General features: G+C 38.6%; 1 protein-coding gene across 1 annotated transcript in view; it reads right to left on the reverse strand.

The window, feature by feature from the left end:
• Positions 1 to 21483, reverse strand: part of LOC144650048 (polycystin-1-like protein 2) — a 117830-nt gene that overhangs the window by 17495 nt on the left and 78852 nt on the right. The window contains 8 exon segments of the mRNA XM_078509692.1: positions 3008 to 3184; positions 3390 to 3993; positions 5654 to 6062; positions 6514 to 6597; positions 6789 to 6893; positions 7548 to 7658; positions 12546 to 12762; positions 14978 to 15069. Coding sequence (XP_078365818.1) covers positions 3008 to 3184; positions 3390 to 3993; positions 5654 to 6062; positions 6514 to 6597; positions 6789 to 6893; positions 7548 to 7658; positions 12546 to 12762; positions 14978 to 15069 — 1799 coding nt within the window.

Here is a 21483-nt window from a genome sequence, read left to right on the forward strand (position 1 = left end):
TGCTATGGGTTCCGGGTGCGAAAACTTTTCGGGGCCTTTGAGAAACGGGCTCCTGAAAATAATTAGTAACATTCACATAAGTTATAGTTACTCTATCAACTGAAGGTGGTCAATAAGCTAAATATAAAAGTAAATTAAAGAGAGAAAGATTAAAGCAAAATAGCTAACAAGACATATATCTTATTAACCAAGCGCGAGGGCCGTACTGGGCGAATATTGGCCCGAGGTCTTGACAGTACGGATCGAGCGCAGCGAGGTCCGTACAAAAAAGACCGAGGGCCAATATTCGCCCAGTACGGTCCCGAGCAAGCTTGGGTAATAAGAGATTTATTACACGACTGAAAACTTTGTGTAGTGAGAATTGCTTACCGGTAGATGTCGTGGAATACAATGTGCGGCAAAACTTTTACGCGCGCTAAAGGAGTTATAATTATGTCTGTGTTTAAGGTCATTTCATTTTCAAAGCAATTAAAACTCCGATGTAGCGATTTCACGGTGTAGTTTTCACGAGTAAGCCGTCACAATGCTGGAATCAATTTAAGTTGCTTTTATTTAACCAATAAGATTTGCTCTTATAAATTTCGCTGTCAACGGTGGCAGAAACTGTCAACTGTCAAAAAGCGGCCAGCTTGTCATTTCATTCAACCAGTTCAACTAATTTCAATTTTCACAAAGTAAAAAACTTAGCTCTGTTCTATGAAACGTGCTCAGTAAACGAGGAAAAAATGACATCTAACAAACTAAACATTGAAGAGAGTTCAGAGCTTATCTTGCTCTTCTTCGGTCAACTCCCGCGTTGCGTTTGCTTTATTACCGCGACCGCTCTGGACAAGGCTCTTTCGTTTAGCAGCAAGGACCTGACGGCAACGGGAAAACGTTTCATCTTCAAATATGTTGAAAGGTAACTTTTTCTCTGTAAAATAGCGTTGGAATCTTCGTTGAAAAGAGGTCAGCGAGCTTGGCTCGTACTCTTCGCCATTTTCTTTTCTTACATTCTTGAAGAATTTTGACAGTATAATTTGTCAAGTTCAGACGATGTCATTTTTTCTAGCTCTCTCGTTTCGTTAATACTGGAACAAAAACGCTTAAAGGCTCTCATATCGGACTTCGTTTTCTTGACTGTATTGCTTGACCTTTGCGCAGAAATAAAATCTTCTAGCTCTTGGCTATCATTAATGACTTCGCATTCAATTTCACTGTGATGGCTGTTGTTATCATTTCGTTGCAAAGTCTCGCTTGTAGGTGAGCATTCCGTCATTTCTGCTTGTTCACCGTTAGTAGAGTACTCAAGAAATTCTTGAAATTGAAGGTCGAAGGAGGGCATTTCTGGTTCTCTTATCCATTCAGGAGTTTTGCAGTGATTTTTACCGAAAATATCGTCCGTACTTTCCGCCATCTTTGATTTGATAGACAAAAATCTTGCGCTGAATCGCGCGGGAATTAGCGCGGGATCATCCGGGACAAAACCCGGTCCGATACTTGGAAAATATCGGCCCTCGCAGGAGCGGAAATAAAGTAATCTGATTGGCTGATTTAGTTATTGGCCCTCGGACCGCCTTAGTCGTGTAATAAAATTGGTTATTAAATGAATGGGCGCCTGCGACCTCCAAACTTCGCATGCAAGCTCTTTTACGCGTGCCGCTAAACAAAACAAACTCACTTTGTCCACAGTCAGCCAGCAGTATGAGTTTTTCGACACATCGCGTGCAAATCTTTCCTTGTAGGGTTATTTAACTGTCCGGCCAGGTTAAAAAACATTTCAGAGCCGTCTGTGGTTAGAGTTTCTGGCCGCCATGTCTCACGTTTTTGATTCCCGTTAGACAGATAAGGACTGAATACCACATTGTGACGTGTTGTCACGATAGGATATATCGGAAAAATCAAGACATTGGCTAGTTTTAGCAGAAGTTCGGCCGCCAGGTGGTTGAAGGACATCATTTAGTCCGAATACCCGTAAGTTGACAGCATCTCTCGAAGAACTGAGGTGTGTTCCTACCTTTGTTTTGTACAATAGCGCTTTTAAGCGCTCCAGACGAACGTTGCACTAAGGTCCACTAACGAAGGTGGATCGAGCCTGGTGGTATAAAAGCCTAAGACAACAAGTTTCTTGCCGGGAACTTTGTCAGCGCGAGTTTTGCAGTGTCCGCTTGGGTTCTATGACGACAAAGTTGCCGAGAAGTGACCTGATTTCAGACTTAAAAAATATTTGTTAGTGTCCGGAGCTCTACCTTCCATCGCAATTTTTTTGGTTCAATAAAATATGCACAGTTGGATAGATCAAAGAGTGCGTGCAATCTTCTCTTGATAACGCGCGGTCTTGTAGTATGTGTGATCTGAAAATGTAAGGATTGGAGAAGTGAAAGCAAACAGCGCTTTACTGAAAGCAAATTAGATGTAATGGGAAAACCAGCAAAATGTGATTTTGCAGAGAGCGCTCGCCATGCATGTTTACGCAGCTTTCCTTAAATCGGATCAACGGCGCCCGTGTCACAGAAGTTGAGTGTTTAGGCGCTTTATCAAGCAAATTTGTGTTGCCCCAAACAACAAACAACAGCTAACCGCAAGCAAACCGGAGGGAAAACTAACAGAAAACAAAGTGGAGTGAAAGCAAACCGCAACGAAACGGTAATCAAGGCTAGCTGAGCGCCATTATTTTACCCAAACCCTAGGGTTAGGGTTAAAACAAACACCCGGTGAGGGTTAAAACCAAGAGTTAAACTCTAAAATTTTCGCTGGTTTCATTGTTTTGAGGAACGAAAGGTTTCCTCTGTTTACTGTTTGTCAAAGTAAAGGCGCTGCCAGCAAAAAAACTTGCTTGAAAAAGGAGGAAAGAGCAGCAATACAAAAAGGACAGCACAACGTTTAGCAAACTTGCATGCTGACTTTAGAGCTTTTATGACAAGTGTCGTTATTGCCGGCGCCTATTTAAATGCTAGTTGCATAAACACGTGTACAACAAATGATCATGTGCATGATTATAAAGCCATTTTAGAAAAAGTTTATTTACCCTTGATTTCTGCTCTGAATCCATTGCAGTATCTCGTGAAACCGCTTGAAGGATTGTATTTGCTATTTGTGCTGCTTTGCTAAGGTCCCCATCTTTAATTAGTTTATTAAACAGACTGTCGTTTGCTCTTAGAAATTTGGTGATTTTTCCTGGCCTTAAAAGTAGAGATGGCTTAACCTATAAAATAAAATAAAAATTAATTAATGTAAAGTCAATTGAATTATGACTTATCTTATATATTTCCATTGTAATTTTTATATTTTTTTTTATTGTTAGGGCCTCTATTAATATCAGTTGTATCTGTAAATACTTAAAGAGAAACCCATGATTGTGCATTGTGACTAAATGGCTCTGTAATGTGGCATACAATTGAGAATATTACCTGCACAGACAAATTAACCGCTGGAGCAGAAGCACCGTATTTATCAGTCACTGTGACGACAAACTTTACAGTAAAGTTATCTGACCGGTTTCCAGGTGGCAACCAGGAGATAACAGAACTGTTCAAACCATTATAAATAATGCCGTTTAGACTATCCTTCAGCTGATACTGAAACTTGTAAGACAGGGGGGTGCTGCCACTCTTCCAGTTGCTACAGCTCAGGTTAAAATTGGTCTTCAGTGAGATGCCGCTTGACGGAGAGATGGAACATGTCCCCCCTGTTGGTTGTGTTGCAGTTGAAATACCATAGACACTCATTCCTTGTTGACCATCTGACGTTCTTATTAAGTGTACCAGCCGGTAGTTTTTTCCGCCTTCAAGGGAGTCCTTTTTGATAACAATGCTTCTTGAATTGAGGGGTGTGTCGGTAATAAGTTTTAATTCTTTTTTCACCCAAATAATATCAGTATATGGAACGAATGAATATTCTTGGTAGAGTATCCACTCGTAAGAAGATATCTTGGAGCATTTTGGTCCGTGACACTGTGATTTGATAGACAGTTTAACAGACGGACTGATTTCAGGTTTGCAATTAATTTGGCATCTGAAAATCAAATGAATACAGATACATGTATTACTCCTTGTAGAATGCCTGTGAACAAATTTACGACGTACTTATCCCAAAACGAAAAAGTGAATCTTTTTTGGTTATTATGGCTCAATCTTTTCGTGTACAGTAGGTGTTGTACTTACACAATAATAAGACCCTTCGTGATTAATAAGCAAAATAGGCTTAATAAGCACAAAAGTGTATAAACCAACTTTCAGTCCCTCAAGCACTGGTTTAATTGCTACTACATATACAGTATTTGAATTTGTAAAACAATAATCAATTGTGATCTACTTGATTCTTGGTTGCCTGGCTCCACTTACCCCTATGGTTATTCTGGGCAGGCAGCCCGGGGGGGGGGGGGTACTCCCATATGTGGCCTATATAGGTATGTGCCGCCCGATAGGGTATGGTTTTTGAGGTTCTCGGTCCTTAAATAGGGTATCATTTTTGCTCCTTTTGGCAATGTGTTCCCGGTGTGATCCTTAGATAGGGTACCTTAATTCTATTAGCTAAAATAAACGCCCAGCTAAACGAAAAAAAATTCTTAAAACTAAATTTTCTGTTCAGGTATTAGTAAAGCGATTTTATAAAGATTTGTGTCTTGCCGTGCGCGGTTAGCCGTTATTTGGGTCGTCACGGAACGCTTCTCCTCCCCTTGAATAGGGTGTCATTTTTCGGTTTTGGACCTTAAAAAGGGTATCAATTTTCGCATTCTTTATCCTTAAATAGGGTCAGGGTTTAAGAACCTTGGCGGCACACCCCTATCCGAAATTTATGGGAGTACCCCCCCCCCCCCGGGGGCAGGCAGTTTTCTATTTAATTTTTACAAGCAATTTAATTTTGATATTTCTTTCTTTAAAATGTAATTTATTTTGTAAACGAGCACAAATAAAGGTTAGTGTTTAGTGTTAGCGCTAGAACTGTCCATTGCGCTGTCCTGACCTGAATGCACTGTTCGATCACAAATAAAAACTCCATACTGAGCTGAACTTTGAGTGTTGAGAAAATTGAGATTGCCCAACTTTCAAAGTCGTATTCCAACATCAAACACATGCGTGAGCGTGGGTTGAAAAAAAAGAAAGCGTAGTTAATTGACGTTTTTATTGACTTAATTTAGTCAGTTTCTTAACTTTTGAGCAGTAAGCATCTTGTCCCTAGAGTCTGTTTTTCTTTTATTCGGTCAGTCAAATCAAATCAAATCAAAACCTTTATTTATACACGATGGGATAAAAAAGCTACATAGCTTGTGGGGTCGTGTGTAAATAAAACATTAAAACTAGTAGATAAAAACATTAATGATTTATCATCAGTGATTTATTTTATACAAAGAACTCACACAAGCACTAGTGTGTAAACAACTTGCAGTTTTAACTTGTAAGTGTCACAGATGCTGATCATGTGACATACTGCTTTACAGTCAGCACCAAAAGCACATACGCTGGCCAGTTCTGATTTTTTGAGCATGCGTAGAGTGTACATTTTTAATTGTCAGCCAATCAGCTCTGAACAGATGTCTGCGAATTGAGCGTTTTCAAGCTGAAGACCAGAGTCTACATTCTTGGTGCTGAACAAATAAAAGCAGGCTCTGGAAACTAGATTGAGTGCCTTAGTACACTGACCTAGGGTAAAAATGGCAAAACGAAGTTCTTACCGTTGCGAAATTTCAGGCGGATCTCCTTTCACTAGGTGGATAACTTGATATGAAGTCGAACTGCGACAATCTTTTGTCACGACCAGTTTGACTGCATATGTCTTATTGACAAGCATGGAAGAAGTACTTAGGGTAGCTTCAAGTCCAGAATCATTCCCGAAATAACGAATGCTTGATTGGTTTACTCCCGTAAAAGAGTCCTCCATTGTTGTCTGGAGACCGGAATAGTTGCCAGTGATCTCACCATAATACCAGGTGAAATTCATTCCAGAGTGGTTACCTAGCCCAACATCCGGGTCATGGGACAGTGATGCATTCACCGTAATGTTTTGTTGATGTCCTCGGATTACTTCAGTGCCACCATAGATGATCGCAACAAGGTCTGGTTTTCTCTGGCAAGACTTCCCATCTAAACACCATTAAATTACAACTTTCAAAACAAGTTTAAAAGATTGTATGTACTACTATGTGTGATGACTAGGTCACTTATGTTAGTTTTAGTTTTTACTTTATTTTAGTCACCAAAGTTTTTAGTTCATTTTATTTTCTGTAATGTGGATTATTATTGTCAGGTGGGACGAAAAGCAAGTGAGAAAGAGGAAAATAGTTTTAACTTTTTTCACTAAATAGTTTTAACTATTTTCGTCTGTTGAATGGTAGGATCTTTTAAGATCTAAAAGATCCTACCATTCAACAGACGAACGGCGATTTAAGCGTTAGCGTTGACTTAGCTTAAACTCAAAATAGAGCCAAGAGTAAGACAAATACTGAAAGAGAAAAATGTTGATGCATCCGCTGTTCAGAAAAGTCGGTATTTTTTATTTAAGCTAGGTTATTCATAAGTCGATGACAAAACAGACCTGGTGTTGGTGACACTGAAGGCTGAAAAGGAAGCACGGTTGTACTTATGTACGATGGCTTTGCTGTCAAAATACTTTTTGTAGCTGGAAAATGAATGAAAAATGTTTACATCAAAAGAAAACCACATACTTATTGAAATGCCAAGAATCTACGGTACTCAGAGGTCAACGTTTTTGTATAAATATCCAAACAAATAATTAGTGCAACAGCCAACTACATAAGTTGGTAACGTGATTGCAAAGTCAAATTTGAGATGTCCATAATACAAACAGACCTGATGTCGTAGGTGTCCGGGTGTAGGTGCTCCTGAAAAATGAAGTTGAATCTTTTGTTGGACTTGTATGAGACGATTTTGTGTTCGAGATATCATCTGAAAAACCTATGGAAAATGTAACAAATTCATGACGGTATAGCATTTAGAACACCCACTGAGTAAGTACCGTCTTGTAGATCCTGCTGGATAAACAAAGCTAAGTACTAAGCGGCATTTAACATGTATCTGGCCCAGGAGTGGCCACTTTCTGATTTTCAAGTGAACGAACATGCAAACTAAAGCGCACGTTAGAAGTGCCTTTGATGATACAGCAGGATCAAAGTACGCAGCCTAGCGAAACCTTTTTTCCAAGTGGTTTAGAAAAGAGATCTTTGGACTTACCATTGGTAGCTCAGCACTCTTATAGAGCAGTTTTCAATGGAGCGTCGTACAACCAAATCCAAAGAAATAAGTCTGGCCAATCACAAAGAACGCAGACAATCAAGTTAACTAATCAAAACTCGAAGCAAATACATGTAGCCGGCACGAAGCGCGGAAAAACGTGCACAAGCGAGTCAAGATTGGTTTTGGTTTTTCTTCTGATTGGCTGAGAAAGTGGAGCAAGAGACTGTTTAAAGCAATCACTAAGCGTAGTAATGCGAAACAAATGCAAACGCGAATTAGTTTCGACACTCAAGTGAAAACCACTTTATATCAAGCTAGAAATAGCAGTATTTGAATACGGTTAACAAACAACATAGCTAAACAGACAAAACAAACCTGTTGATGTCGCTAAAGGAGAGGTAGCAACGGCCCCACTGTTACTTGATGTTGGAGGCCATGAGTAAGGTTGTGTCAAATCAATGGAAGCTAGGCGTGCATTCTCATTAACTGTAACAAAACAAGGGACACTTGGTGAATACATAAAATGGAAATAAAAACCAAAACAAAGGGAAATAAACATGAAACAAAAAAATCAAATAAATGTACATAAAGTTAAATATAAATTGAAATGAAAGTGAATTGATAATCAAAACAAAAAGAATTTAAGTTAAATTAAAACGAAAACAAAATTTTCAATGAGTCTGGGGCTATCATAGTATACCAGGATGCCTTGCACGATATCTCCCGACATGCCTTGTTAGTTTTACAAGATGGCGGGTTTGAGAAATGATTCTTGGCGAAATATGTGAGACAGGGCATGCAAAGAACGGAAATGATAGATTTTTTAAAAAGAGACTTTTCCACATATAAAACTGCTGGAGCGATCTGTGGTCATAGCTTAAAATATAAAAGGATACTCTAAATTTTCGATCGCCTTCTGCGGTCTTCTTCAGAGAATGATGGATTTTGCAAGGTGTAAGGTTCGCACAATTCTAATAAGTCGCATTGACGTTATTGTTCGTTGCCCCCCTGGGGAGCAACTAGCGATGCGTAAACCCTTGGGAAGGGCACTCTTTCGTTTATAGTGTTTTTGTCGAGGAAAGAATGTAAAGACTCCAGAAACAGTCTTTTGTTCTTGCTGCTTACACCTGTTTCAAGAATTTCGGCGTAACTTGGATGTATGTCGTGGCCGATTTCTGCATGATGTTTAATCGCGGAGTTGACATTTCCGTTTGTTCCGGGCTTGTGTTCGGCCCCTTTGCGATTTCCAGCTTCTTTGGTCTCCCTAACGTATGCAAATGAGCATGTCCTGCAAGTCACTTTGTATACAATTCCTTTTAACCGCTCTTTATTCGGTCGGTCCTTGGGCTTTTTGAAGATATTTCCTAACGTTCGTACTGGTTTAAACGCTGTCTTGATGTTTTCGCGGCTCAAAATCCGTCGAACGCGCTCCGACACTCCTTTCACATACGGAATGGACGCGTATTCCTTCGGATTCTCCTGGGTTCTTGGTTGCGTGTTTGTTTTGTTTGATTCGCCAGCTGACTTGACGAAGCTCTCGGGATAACTGTTAGCTTTTAAGTCATTAAATAAATCCATCATTCTCTGAAGAAGACCGCAGAAGGCGATCGAAAATTTAGAGTATCCTTTTATATTTCTAGATCTGTTTAAACCATTTTTATATTTTCCACATATGCTTGGAGCATACCTACTCTTGATAGACGGCTTCGACATTTTAATATTTTCAACGCATATAGAAATGTCACTGTTGACGAAGTTAAGGAGGCTGTTGGCAAAGGAACTTTAAGGACTTGCCAACTTCTTGGTTACTGTCCATTACACCAAAAGATCCGTCAAGAACATCTTTGCATGTCCCGAGAGATCTGGTAATATGCAGTTATGCAGGAATTGACCTTTTTCGCTTGGGCGTTTTGTTGCCCCATTATAGACCATGTGATGATACTCTTGAGAATTCTTGCTTTCATATTTTCAAATAGTCGCGTGTATATGAATGAATAAATTTTATGTGGATAAAAGGAAAATGATCTAGAGAACATTACGTGGTCTGTATTGGGTAAACAAACCGCCCAAGCAAAAAAGGTCTATTGAATTCTGAAGGACTGAAGAGTCGTGCAGTTGGGGTCAAGAACAAGAAAAAGAGACAGTGTTTCACAACAAGAGGCCCAAACTGGGTTCACTCTGTAAACGGACATAGTAAATTAATAAGTTTTCAGAATGATACCTTTCCACTAGCAATATATGGCAGTACTAGTATTGATACTGCAAGCAGGAAGTTCAGCCGCTTTGGCTTCGGATATGGACCACTAACCAAGAACCGAGATTGATGGGCCGTTGGTTTCTTGAATACCTTTATGAAAGCGCACGGTGGTCTCGGTCAATTTTGCGGCAGGGGGGGGGGGGGGAAGTCGGCCGTTTTTTTTTTTTGGACGACATAGCAGTGCCGGGAAACGGCGCAAGTCTGTGTCAATCAAGCCGTTGCTAAGAAAGACGTCACCCAAAGTTTTGTTTTTCTCAGAAGCGGATTTAAATATCAATGACTGCATGCGTGTGAAATGCGAATAGCGAAATATCATAACTAGATTCACAGCTTTGAATACATCACACGTTCTTGTGAACATTGACTCGGAAGGTTTTCGGAAGCCTTAAAACCTGCAATTTTGTGTCCAAGTTTTCTCCGCCGATATAAAATTTCAAGAGTTGATTCGCGAGGAATATAAACTTGGTGTACTCCATTGTGTTATGACAAGAGCAATTTTTTAAATTTCCTTCTCAAAATGAAAACAGCACGTTTGAAAGTTTAGATTTCACATTATTACTCTTTTAGAAGCCAATAACTTCTAACAGTTTTAAAATCGAAAATTTCGATCTTGTCATAGCGCAAAAGAGGCTATGATTTTTCGCTAGACTATATAATCAGTAATTTTGTGCGCAGTTCTAGCTGAAAACTTGGACACAAAATCGCATTATAGACCGGACCAACACTCAGGGTCTTAAAATAACTGAGGAGAATGTGCTGCCTTTGTAATTTCATCTGCAAATGGTTAGACATTCTAGTCTTCTCGGAAAAGGACGATAAACCGTAGGTCCCGTCTCCTGTATCCTCAGTCTTATAACAGGGGACGTTAAAGAACCCACACACTATTCGCAAAGAGTAGGGCACGAAGTTCCCAGTGTTGTGGTCTGGCCTTTGTGTAGTAAATTATAGTATGTGTACAGCGCATTTGAACATTACATATGAAAAATGCGCTATATAAATTGATTATCATTATTATCTGCCGTTTAACTCTTTTAAAGGCTTGTAACATCACAGTCAACGGTCATCTCTCAGTAAAAGGACAATCATAATGTACAAATATTTGTCAAATCCACCTTAAAAAGTTAAGCCTAGAATGGTAGCTAAACCTTAGGGATTGTTTCAGTTTGCTTTTTGATCAAGGGCTTCAAATTCAACGTACGGTGAAGATGTTGTAAAGTAAAATCATTTCATGGAGGTCAAATGTTCAGTCAGCAAAGTAAAGTTGAAGGAGCTTAACACTAGAATTTGTCAAGGAAATTCTCAAAGCACGGCAGAGACTGTTACTTGTTATTAGTTGTATATGATTAAAAATGATTGATTTAAATTGCATGATCAATTTATGACAACAACGGAACATGGAAATCATATCTAAACCACTTGCTGGATCCCATGGGAGGGTTCAGTTTTCTTTTTAAATTGTAACTATGATATAAAGGATTACAACATCTTCTCTCAGTTCTACAGTGAAATGCTCTCATGGTGGTCGGAGTTTCGTGATTCCTTTGCCTCTCAACGAGATTGGCAAAATATTATTTGGAATAATAAGGAAATTCGTATTGAAAAAAGACCAGTCTTCTACAAAAAGTATTTTGAGGCGGGCGTGATTCGTATCCAAGACCTACATTTTGATTCAAATATAAACGATGCACTCAGCCACTGGTCAGACAAGATAACCAATATTAGTTATTTGCAATGGGCTGGCCTTCGCCACTCTATACCGCCCTTTTTAAAGAATATTATTTCCTGTCCATCTTTAGCTCCTCCATCCTTCTTTATTGACGATAACATCTTTGACGTCAAAAAAAAAAAAGAAATCAAAAGACTATTACTCACTTCTTGTTCGCAAAATAGCACAATTTCCTAATATCATAAACAAACTGCAGAACGATTTTAACTTTTCTATCGATCAGCTGAGACAAATCTTTAGTCTGCCACACTCTGTTGTACTTGAATCTTATGTAAAAGGATTTCAATTCAAAGTGCTCAAATCTATTCTATATACACTAATTCAAAATTACACAATATAGGCTTTAAAACAGACGACCTATGTTCATTTTGCAAGGCAGAACCGGAAACCTTGTACCACCTTCTTTATCAATGCTCCTTTGTTAAACGATTCTGGAGTGAGTTTCAAGGTTACTGGCACCAAATCTCAAATCAGCAAGTTCATCTTTCCCTCAAAGATGTTTTATTTGGAATATTATCCAAACCATGCCCTTTACTCAACTTACTGAACTATTTTATAATCATTGGCAAACTACTTATATGGGATTGCAGAAGATGCCAAATTCAACCCACAATTCAAGGATTTCGTACTAAAATATTGCCATTAAATATGAAACGGAAAGTAAGATCAAAAAGAAAGATTATTTTTAAAAAAGTGGGTACTAATCCCAAATTAATTTATGTAATTTCCTTTTTTGTTAGTCACGTAGATGGCATCATTATTATTTGAACTATTTGAACAGCATGACAACTGTAACTGTCTTTTTTTTTCTTTTCTTTCTTCTTTTTTAGATATTCTCCTATCTGTTGTATCTCTTAATACTCAAGCTTTGTAGTATTGTTAGTATTAATTTTTGTGAGCAATGTAATCGCGTTTGTATCTTTCATGTTAATAATCTATAAGTAAATAATTTCGGTACTGTTAGTTAATATATAAGTGTGTTCGTCATCATCGTATTTTGTAGAGTTGTTATCGTAAGCTAACTATATATTTATCTACGATCGAAAGTTATTTGTAGGTAATTTATTCTTCTGTAAATAACTTTAATGTAAGCAGCGTATATCATTGTACCTTATTTTTTTGTTAGTAATTATTCTAGTCTTGTAGTATTGTTAGTACGTTTAACGGTTATAATGGACAATGTTGACGCACTTCATGTGAATTTTCGATACTGTTAGTTATTTTAGTATGTTTTGTAATTGTTGTGTCAAATGCAGAATAAAAAAACAAAAACAAAAACAAAACAAAAAATAAAACAAAAAATGATGTTTTCGCGTTCAACTTCAGTGACTAATAATGGCAATGACACCCGTACGCTACGCGGATCTATTTTTGTGATAGCCGCATTTACCTTTTAGAAGAAAATACCCATCCTTTGCACTGCAATCCGTATAGTATGGACTCTTATCGCCATGTTTCATGGATGAAGTATTAGCAGCAAGACTACCTTTACGGGCTATTATCTGAATAATCCCTCCTGCTCCACCTCCTAAATGGTACATGTCACCAGCAGGTCGTTGTCCATTTCCTCCTTCGACGGTAAGTCTCCCGTTCTCCCGTATTTGTACCTGTTGGTAAAGAATAGTCATTTTATCAGCACTGAACATCGAATCCAGCAAAATTATATGAATATATTTTATAGCAGATGTCCATCTATACACTACTCCTGAAAGAGAAACTGCTATTTAACAAATAGCTGTTATTGCAGTTGAGCCAGCGATAATATATTCTTTTGTTAAAAAGGTATGCGAACGAGGCGAAAGGGTCAATACATTAGTTAACACAATGCAGAATAACCCTTAAGCCTCGTTTGTATGTCAAACCGCTGAGAACTCCAATAACAGCTATTGACATCAGTTTTTTATGCGTCTGTCCTGTTATTGATGATAAATTGCGTTATAACATTGTCAAAGTGTTGTAGATCTACAACAAAATTTGACAATGTTTTGACGAAATTTATCATCAATAACAGAACAGACGCATAAAAAACTGATGTCAATTTGCTTTTTTACAATAACAAAAAGCCAAAACTGATTTTAAAACGTAGGAAAGAAATGCATGAGGAAGATGCGATTGCTGTACGGCCGCAGAATCTAAACTTCGTCGTTGTAAGACTTGTAATTCGGAGAATCATAGGCTCGTAAATTAATAGTTTGGTAAGAATACGGCCAGAAATACAAAATAAAATTCGAATTGTTCAACTAACCTTTTATCCAGTAAAAAGTGTTCACAAAATAATTCGCTAAAACCCGGTTCAGCTTCTTAATTTCATTGACATCACACATTGCCGCTCACCACCAATTTTTAAGTCTGAATCCTCAACGAACATCCTCATTTGTTTGCTCTCAGGTTGCAATGGTTTCTTAAGTTTTAACCGATAAATTTTAGATGATTTCCTCACTAAAGACTTCTTGTTTCGTGGTATAATTCTCGCCTCATCCGAAGATCCGAAGAATCAGAATACAGCGCTAAATCAGTGCTAAAAATTTTGACAAAACCTTCGCTGATTGCGTCAGCAACGAGTTTCATGCGTCTGTCCTCTTATTGACAATGAAAATTAGCCAATCAGTGCGCGAGAATTCACTCAGTTATTGTAAAATTACTGGTAGTTTACTAGAGTCATCTTTACCCAAACTTGGCTGTCTCTTTTTTCGTTCATCTCAAATGAAAACATTCTAGCCATGTGTAACGCTGAAATTTGCTTGTGCATGGAGGTTTCTGATGAACTGAGTAAAGTCACTGGATATTTTTTTTCACGTTATTTCATGACATTATAGTTTTAGAATGACGATAAAACCGAATGCTTATTAGAAAGAAAAAGCACATGTGAGGGTTAAAGCCCACCTTGCAATGATCCGCGTTGACACCAACAGTCATTCATTTTTAGTGTGTTGCCTCCTGTGTTGGACGTTCGTTACGACTTTCTTAGGTATTTTAATTTCTCCCAGATTTTGATGAGAAATTCAATACATGCTAGTTATGCAACGGTTTTGAGTGGTATACTATGGAATATCCCACTTGCCACTTGTGTTTTTTGTGAGATGTTCCACAGTATTCCACGAGAAAGTGTTGCGTAACTATTTTATACCATGCCATGGAAAATACGGTCACTAAATTTCATCGAGAATAAGATCGCAGCGCACTATGGGAAGGTTGGGTTGAATACCGCCGAATATACATGGTAATAATGGTACGATAATGACTCGAAGCTAAGTAGTTATAATTTGTTTTACCGTATTTATTCGTTTAAGCGCCCTGGGCGTTTATTTAATTTTCGGACCTTGAGAGTGGGCGCTTATTTGAGGTGGACGCTTATTCGAGGCTGGGCGCTTTTCAAATTTTCACCATTTTTAGCAAGTAGTACGCTTATTTTGCAAGAAAAAGTAAATAATAACAGAAGGTGAAGATGTCCAAAAGGCGAATTTTTACTGATCATTGAAAGTTTTCTGTAAATTATTGAGAGGCTTGGTCTTCGGGGCAGTCTCTTGGTAGTACTTTTTCAATTTCACTCCTGTCATTTCACTCCTCTCCGTCACGTCAACTTTTAAGGGGATGGGGATGGGCGCTTATTCGAGGCTGGGCGCTTATTAACTTTTCCTACCTACAGGGTGGGTGCTTATTCGAGGTGGGCGCTTATTCGAGGTTGGGCGCTTAATCGAATAAATACGGTATGTAGTAACTTCTCGTTTCTCCGAAAAATAAATTCCATAGAATTAATTATTAGAACACGAAATAGGAGAGCGCAGTCCATGGTTAGTTTATTTGTGATATACATTAGCTTACCTTTTGAGCTTTAAGGCGAATAAGTCCCCCAGATCCCCCAGAACAAATACTTGAGCTGCCTGCCGATTGAGCTGAAGCTATGATGGATGCATCTAAAGTTAAAAGAATATAAATTTTAGATCAGAGCGACATTTAGAGGTCGATTAACGCCAATGTAGTGAGTGTAATGTTGGTCTTTGAAATTACAAGTGCACCAAATGCATAAGAGTAAAAAAATGCTTTCTACAAATAATAAACATGCAATAATCAAACTGTTTTTAGCCTTGGTCGGTTCATGTACGCTAATAGACCTGTACAGGTCCACAAATAATCCTGGCCCGAAAATGATTCCCAAATTGGACCGCAAATGATCCCAGGACCGGAAATGTTTTCTGTAAATAATACCGCAAAAAAATTAGAAATGGCGTAGACTTAATGAAAAGTCTATGGATGTACATCTTTTAATTGTGAAGAAAAGTCAATCGCCTCATTCAAACAGGACAACTCGGATTAATATTAATCCGCGGATTATAATAATAATAGATTATAATAGGATTATTATAATCCAGTAATAGATTATTATAATCCAATAATATATTATTATAATCCACTAATAGATTAAGGCACGGCAAAAAATTGGAAGGATTAGATTATTATTAATATTATAATCCGGATTAATATTAATCTCTATTATAATCCCGATAAAATTCCTTGAATGTTCCGATAACAGATATGTCTATTTGACTATCTGACAGATATGTATATGACAAACACACTGCAGACTTACAACACAGGACTGACAGAACATAAGTCACTAATCACATCCGTCAATTGTAAATAAAGGTGACGGGCCTACTATACACGACTTCTACGTTTTTGACATTTGTACCTTTGCCGTTCTGTGTTTAGTTCTGTCTTTCGAACTTATTTTCTTCTGACTTCTTTTTGAGCGTACTGTTTTTATTTGGAGGCATTATGTATTGAATAGATCCGTAAGATTGTGGCCAAGGAAGTGTCTAGAGGTCATGGTTAGTCCGCGCTGCGTGGCTTCCGTTTGTAGAGTTTTACTCTGCCACATGTTGTGCTAGTTCAGTTTGTTTTGGCCCAATGCTATTTGCAAGATATGCTTTAGGCTCTCAAAATGTTCGCCCTGGAAGGACAAGATATGAATGTTCCGTGAAAATGTAAACAACTTGCATTTTTTTGACGCCGGATGTTGCAAGATGTATCGTCTTATCACTTCGCCAGAGACTGTTTCAGCTTTACTATAAAAAAGCTGAAAGCTGGTTTCAGAGAGACACTCTGTGTTGTAAAGGCAATGCTTCTTGCATTATTTTGATCGAGCGCTCTGTCTTTTTAGCTCAAAGTTTAGGATTTTTTACCTCCCTTGTTTATTGCGTTGGCTCCACATGATTCAAATATAGATTTGAAATCTTTCACGCGCAAGTCTGTTGACTATTATGCCTTTTGTATATGCCAGTATATGGTTCAGTTCGAAAGCTTTGGACTAGGATTGAGTTGTTGAGATTAATTATTAAGATTAATATTAATCCGATTAATATTAATCTTACATAAGATTAATATTAATCCTAATGGATTAAGGCACGGCTCAAACCTCAGTAATAGATTATAATAATCTATTATTGGATTATTCCTCGCGAAGCGAGGTGTATAATTTTGTCCCTCAAAAGGATCAGGCGGGATGAAATCTCGTGTGGAGTTTACGGTCATATATATTTCTATATATATATATTTGTGAGCTTGGTGTGTGGCGGAAATGACGTCACACGGCCGCCGCGCGCTGGTGGCCTAATGGTAAGGCGTCGAACTTGAAATCAGATCTTCGGAACTGAGGTCGGGGGTTCGAATCCGGCTAGGTTTTTTTTTTTTTTTTTTTTTTTTTTTGTTGGTTCGAATTCTGAGCCTTTCATTTTTATCGTTTTTCTTTTCGGATTAAAATAACATTGATTCCCACATAATACTCCCTCAACGCCTATTCAGGCTATAAATCTTTCATCGCCATCAGGGGCGCGCGGGCGGAGGCTTCGAATCCTCCTGCCATTCGTTCTTCTTTTTTTTTTTAATGCCATCAAATAAATGTCCAAAATGCGACTATCCAATAATTTGTCGATGATTTTGAAAATAGTCTGCGCTTCCCAACGCTTTATACCTCTTTACGAACCAGAAAAAGCCACCATCTTCAAAGCGGAGTAAACCCTGGGAACGAGGGTGTCGCGGCCATGCCCGTTGAAATTTCTAACAAATATATCTTCCTGCCTACTATACTGTGGAAAATTGAATATGTACAATTCAATAAATGTTCAACTTCAAATAATCCACTCCTTATTTATAACACCCCCCCCCCCCTCCCCAACCCAGAGCTTCGCGAGGCCCTGCGAGTCACGTATTACTAGTAATAATCTATTACTGGATTATAATAATCATTAGGATTAATATTAATCCGATTAATATTAATCCGAGTTGTCCTGTTCAAGTAACAAACAACAAAAACGGAAGACATACTGCGCGAAAGAACATTTAACTATACTACAGTCGAAGCTCTCGTAAGCGGACACCCTCGGGACGCGAAAAAAGTGTCCGTAACTGGAGCTGGCCGCTTACGGTTCTCGTAAAACAAGTGGTGTTTTAAAATGTAACCGGACGTGGATGACGACATAACAAACACTGAAATATGGTTCTGTTATCACTGTAAAATCATTGTGACGAACAGCGATGTAAAGTTAATAAGAAAAAACAAGATACAGAGGTTGTTTATAGGATTTTCTTTTGGGTGTCCACATACGGGAGCTTAAAAACAAAGAAAACGTCAAAGTCGTAATCTCTGAAAGTGTCCGCGGCCGCTTACGGGAATGTCTACTTACGAGAATGTAAAAATACAGAGTTTGTATGGGAGTTAAAACGGGGTTTCAAACAAGGCGGCCGTAAGTAGAGCTGTCCGCTTACGAGAGTGTCCGTTAAAAGAGCTTCGACTGTAATTTTTTCGTGTAGAAAATGAACCGCAAAAATTAACACTGAATCTTCAAAGATGCCTCTGCAGTCTAAATAACAACTTTTCCTAGTACAATTCTTGCTTCGCGGGCTTTTGTGGGAGCGCACAAATTTTTTTCGTGTGGATTTCGGAGATATTGACACATTTGTAATTTATAGGCTTTAATTTCAACAGACATTTCCTTCACAATTCGATGAATTCGGTCTTGCAATCATGCATTCCGCACGCGTAGAGCTGTGGCTTTCTTTATTGTGCAAATGTTTTCTGTCAATCATCTCCGTCCTGTGCCGAAAGGACCTGAAAGCGCTACACAAAAATTTAGTCAATTTACTCAGTTGTCTCCAAACTCGAGAAAAAAGTGGATCCAGCGTTAAGGTGGCTGATAATGGTTTTAGGCATTTTTCAATCCTTATACTTTGATAGGTCATTACCACTGCAAATCTTTATAAGTTCCTACTACACTTATGGCATGAAACAAATGATCAATCATGGTCTACAAGTAGTGATCATTTTCTTGACATTATTGGTTACCATAGCAACAGTATAACCTGTTAATAAACACCCTTTTAGGCCCCCTTTACATGGAAAGAGGATGATCCTAGTGCCAGGATCATCCTAGCACTAGGATCATCCGAGCGCGACATGTTTTCAGCTTTCAGTTTACATGCGAAGGGCTGCATTTGGTTCTAGTGCTAGGATCATCCTAGCGCTAGGATCATCCTATCTGAGACGAGGGATGATCGTAGCGCAAGGATCATCCCAGCTCCATGTAAACAGGCTCGAAAGGCCCAGGGCTCTCTTCGCACACACCCGCAGGTGTCGCAGTGATCTTGGCATCCCCCAAATTTAGGCACCCCCGTCCCAAGATCCCTAGTGAATTTGGCATCCCCTCAGGGGATGCCAAGATCACTAACAGCAGACTGGGGCAAGTGAAGCAAACCACAATTCCATTCAAAAACCATTTTGCTTTATCAGAAAGTTTTGTCTTCATAAATTTAATCGTTCTTAGCAAACAGTATTGACGACTTCGCAAATATTCGCAAAGCTAAACAAACCGTTTGATTCAAGTCCGCGCAATTATTCTTAAAACCGAACCACGTGCCGAAATCCCTTATACTAACACGCACATGGTGTTTATCGCTAAACCTTTAATATTTCAAACATAAAAAGCGCATTGTAAGAGCTTCCAATTTGCTCGGTGGATAAACATTTCAAATGCGAACATGATCAAGAAACTGACAAAGGACTGTCACGCAATATAGCAACTCGATATGAATGCGATCGCCAGGCGTGAAAACTGACCTCTGGAGTCTGTGAACTTATCTCTTTTGTTTGTATTGCTATGAGCAAAAGGTTTTATTGCAGGTTAGGGTTAGTAAATACTGGGTTAACTTTAATAATGACTTTTACCTTGTGATTTCGGTTTAGTCTATATAGGTATTCGAGCATCGACCCAAGGTTTAGGACATTTACAAACAGCTAAGGCACGAAGATGAAAAAAAAAAACTTTAAAACGTTTGGAAAGGACATGGGTATCCCTTCCTACTATATTTTCTCCGATGAGTATTCTGAGAATTGACCTATAAAAAGTAAGTTAAGTAGACGAAAAGCTTTCAAACGGGTACTAAAGTGAGGACGAGGAATTTTGGGGAATACCGAAATCCCATCCTAATATTTGTCTGTGGTGAGAATTCTGAATAGAAAAGTAACCAACACTAAAAATAAAAGGTGTGTTACCTAGAAGAAAAGCGTTCCAACCGGTAAAAAGGTAAAGAGGGAGGAATTTAGCTAGGGGGATACCAAAATTGGCAACATTGGTCACAATAAGCACATACAAAACAGCTTGTGAGATTTTTTTAATTGTCTACCCTACAATTTTTTCTGTACCTCTTACTTTTACGGCGTTCGATTTTCTACAGAAGGGTATCGATAACTGACATATTGGAAGGGGATACCCATATCACTAGGGTTTTAGGTATCCCCCCAAATTCTCTCTCCTTACCTTTTTTTAGCCCGTTTGAACGATTTTCGTCTATTTAACCTACTTTTCATTTCTCTTGGTAAATTCTCTCTTCATCATACTCATCAGAGACATAGTAGTAGGACGGGATACCCATATCACTAGGGATTTCGGTATCCCCTGATCCCCAATATATCTCTCTCTCTTGACGTTTTAATATGTCTTGTCCTAACCACGTTTTCAACGTTCGAGATATTTGTCTTCATCTTTGTGCCTAAGCTGTTCGTTGTACTCTTGGGACGATGATCAAATACCTATAAATCACTAGGTGCAGGAGTAAAGGTCATTACGTTATCCCAATAAACTAACGTCTTGTTTGTTTACACATACCTGTTTTATTTGTCACTTAACTATATTGTTAATAACGATACAAACAAAAGGGATTAGTTCACATGGAATAAATGAGCATTTAATAATAATAAAAAATCTTTGGTCTAAGGTTATTAAAATCTTTGACAGACTCGAGAGGTCAATTTTCACAGCCAGGTGACCGCATACATATCGAGTTTCTATTGCGTGACAGTCCTTTGTCAGTTTCTTGATCAAGCATGTTCGCATGTGAAATTTTCATCCACTGAGCAAATTGGAATCTCTTACAATCGCTTTCTATGTTTGAAATATTAACCTGCCTTGAAAAGTGTATCGATAAGCACCATGTGCGTGTTAGTATAAGAGATTCCGGCGCGTGATTCGGCTTTAAGAATAACTGCGCGGACTTGAATCAAACCGACAAACGGTTTGTTTTTCTTTGCGAATATTTGCAAAGACGCTAATATTGTTTGCTAAGAACGATTAAATTTATGAACAAAGCTTTGTGATAAAGCAAAATGGTTTTTGAGTGGAATTCTTGTTTGCTTCACTTGCCCCAGTCTGCTGTATTCAACGCTGTTAGTGATCTTGGCATTCCCTCAGGGGATGCCAAAATCACTAGGGATCTTGGGACGGGAGTGCCTAAATTTGGGGGATGCCAAGATCACTGCGACCGCCATCTTGAAAATAGAGATTGTCCTGGGGACGAGGTTGTCAAACAACATGGCGGCCTCTTCATCACATGTGGTGGACGACTACCATCAAGCCGAAGTTGAGCAGCCAGAGGGTCGACCAAAAACTTTAAAGAGAAAAAAGAGCGAAGTAGAGAAACCGAAGAAATGGAGCTGGAAAGAGGAGTTTGTTGAGGCGCTCATTAAAGAAATCAAGGATTACAAAACGGTATGTGATTTTAATGCCGTTGACTTTGAAGCGGACCTCAAGGAATTGTACACTGAAGTCCATTGTCGCCTGGCTTTAAGATTTCCGGTAGAATTTGGTCCGGATAAGGTTAGCGAGCCTCCTACTGATGTAAAGGACATGACATCCGAGAAATATAACCTCTACGCCGAACTAAAAAGTACTGGAACCGTCCTGCCAAATTTTGCATGTAAACCAAATGAAACGCTGATCCCAGAAGTCCCATTTTTGCATGTAAACCAAATGAACCTTCTAGGATGATCCTGACAC

This window comes from Oculina patagonica, chromosome 4 (assembly GCF_052425735.1).
Source record: "Oculina patagonica isolate OP01 chromosome 4, crgOcupat, whole genome shotgun sequence".
Classification (NCBI taxonomy): domain Eukaryota; kingdom Metazoa; phylum Cnidaria; class Anthozoa; order Scleractinia; family Oculinidae; genus Oculina; species Oculina patagonica.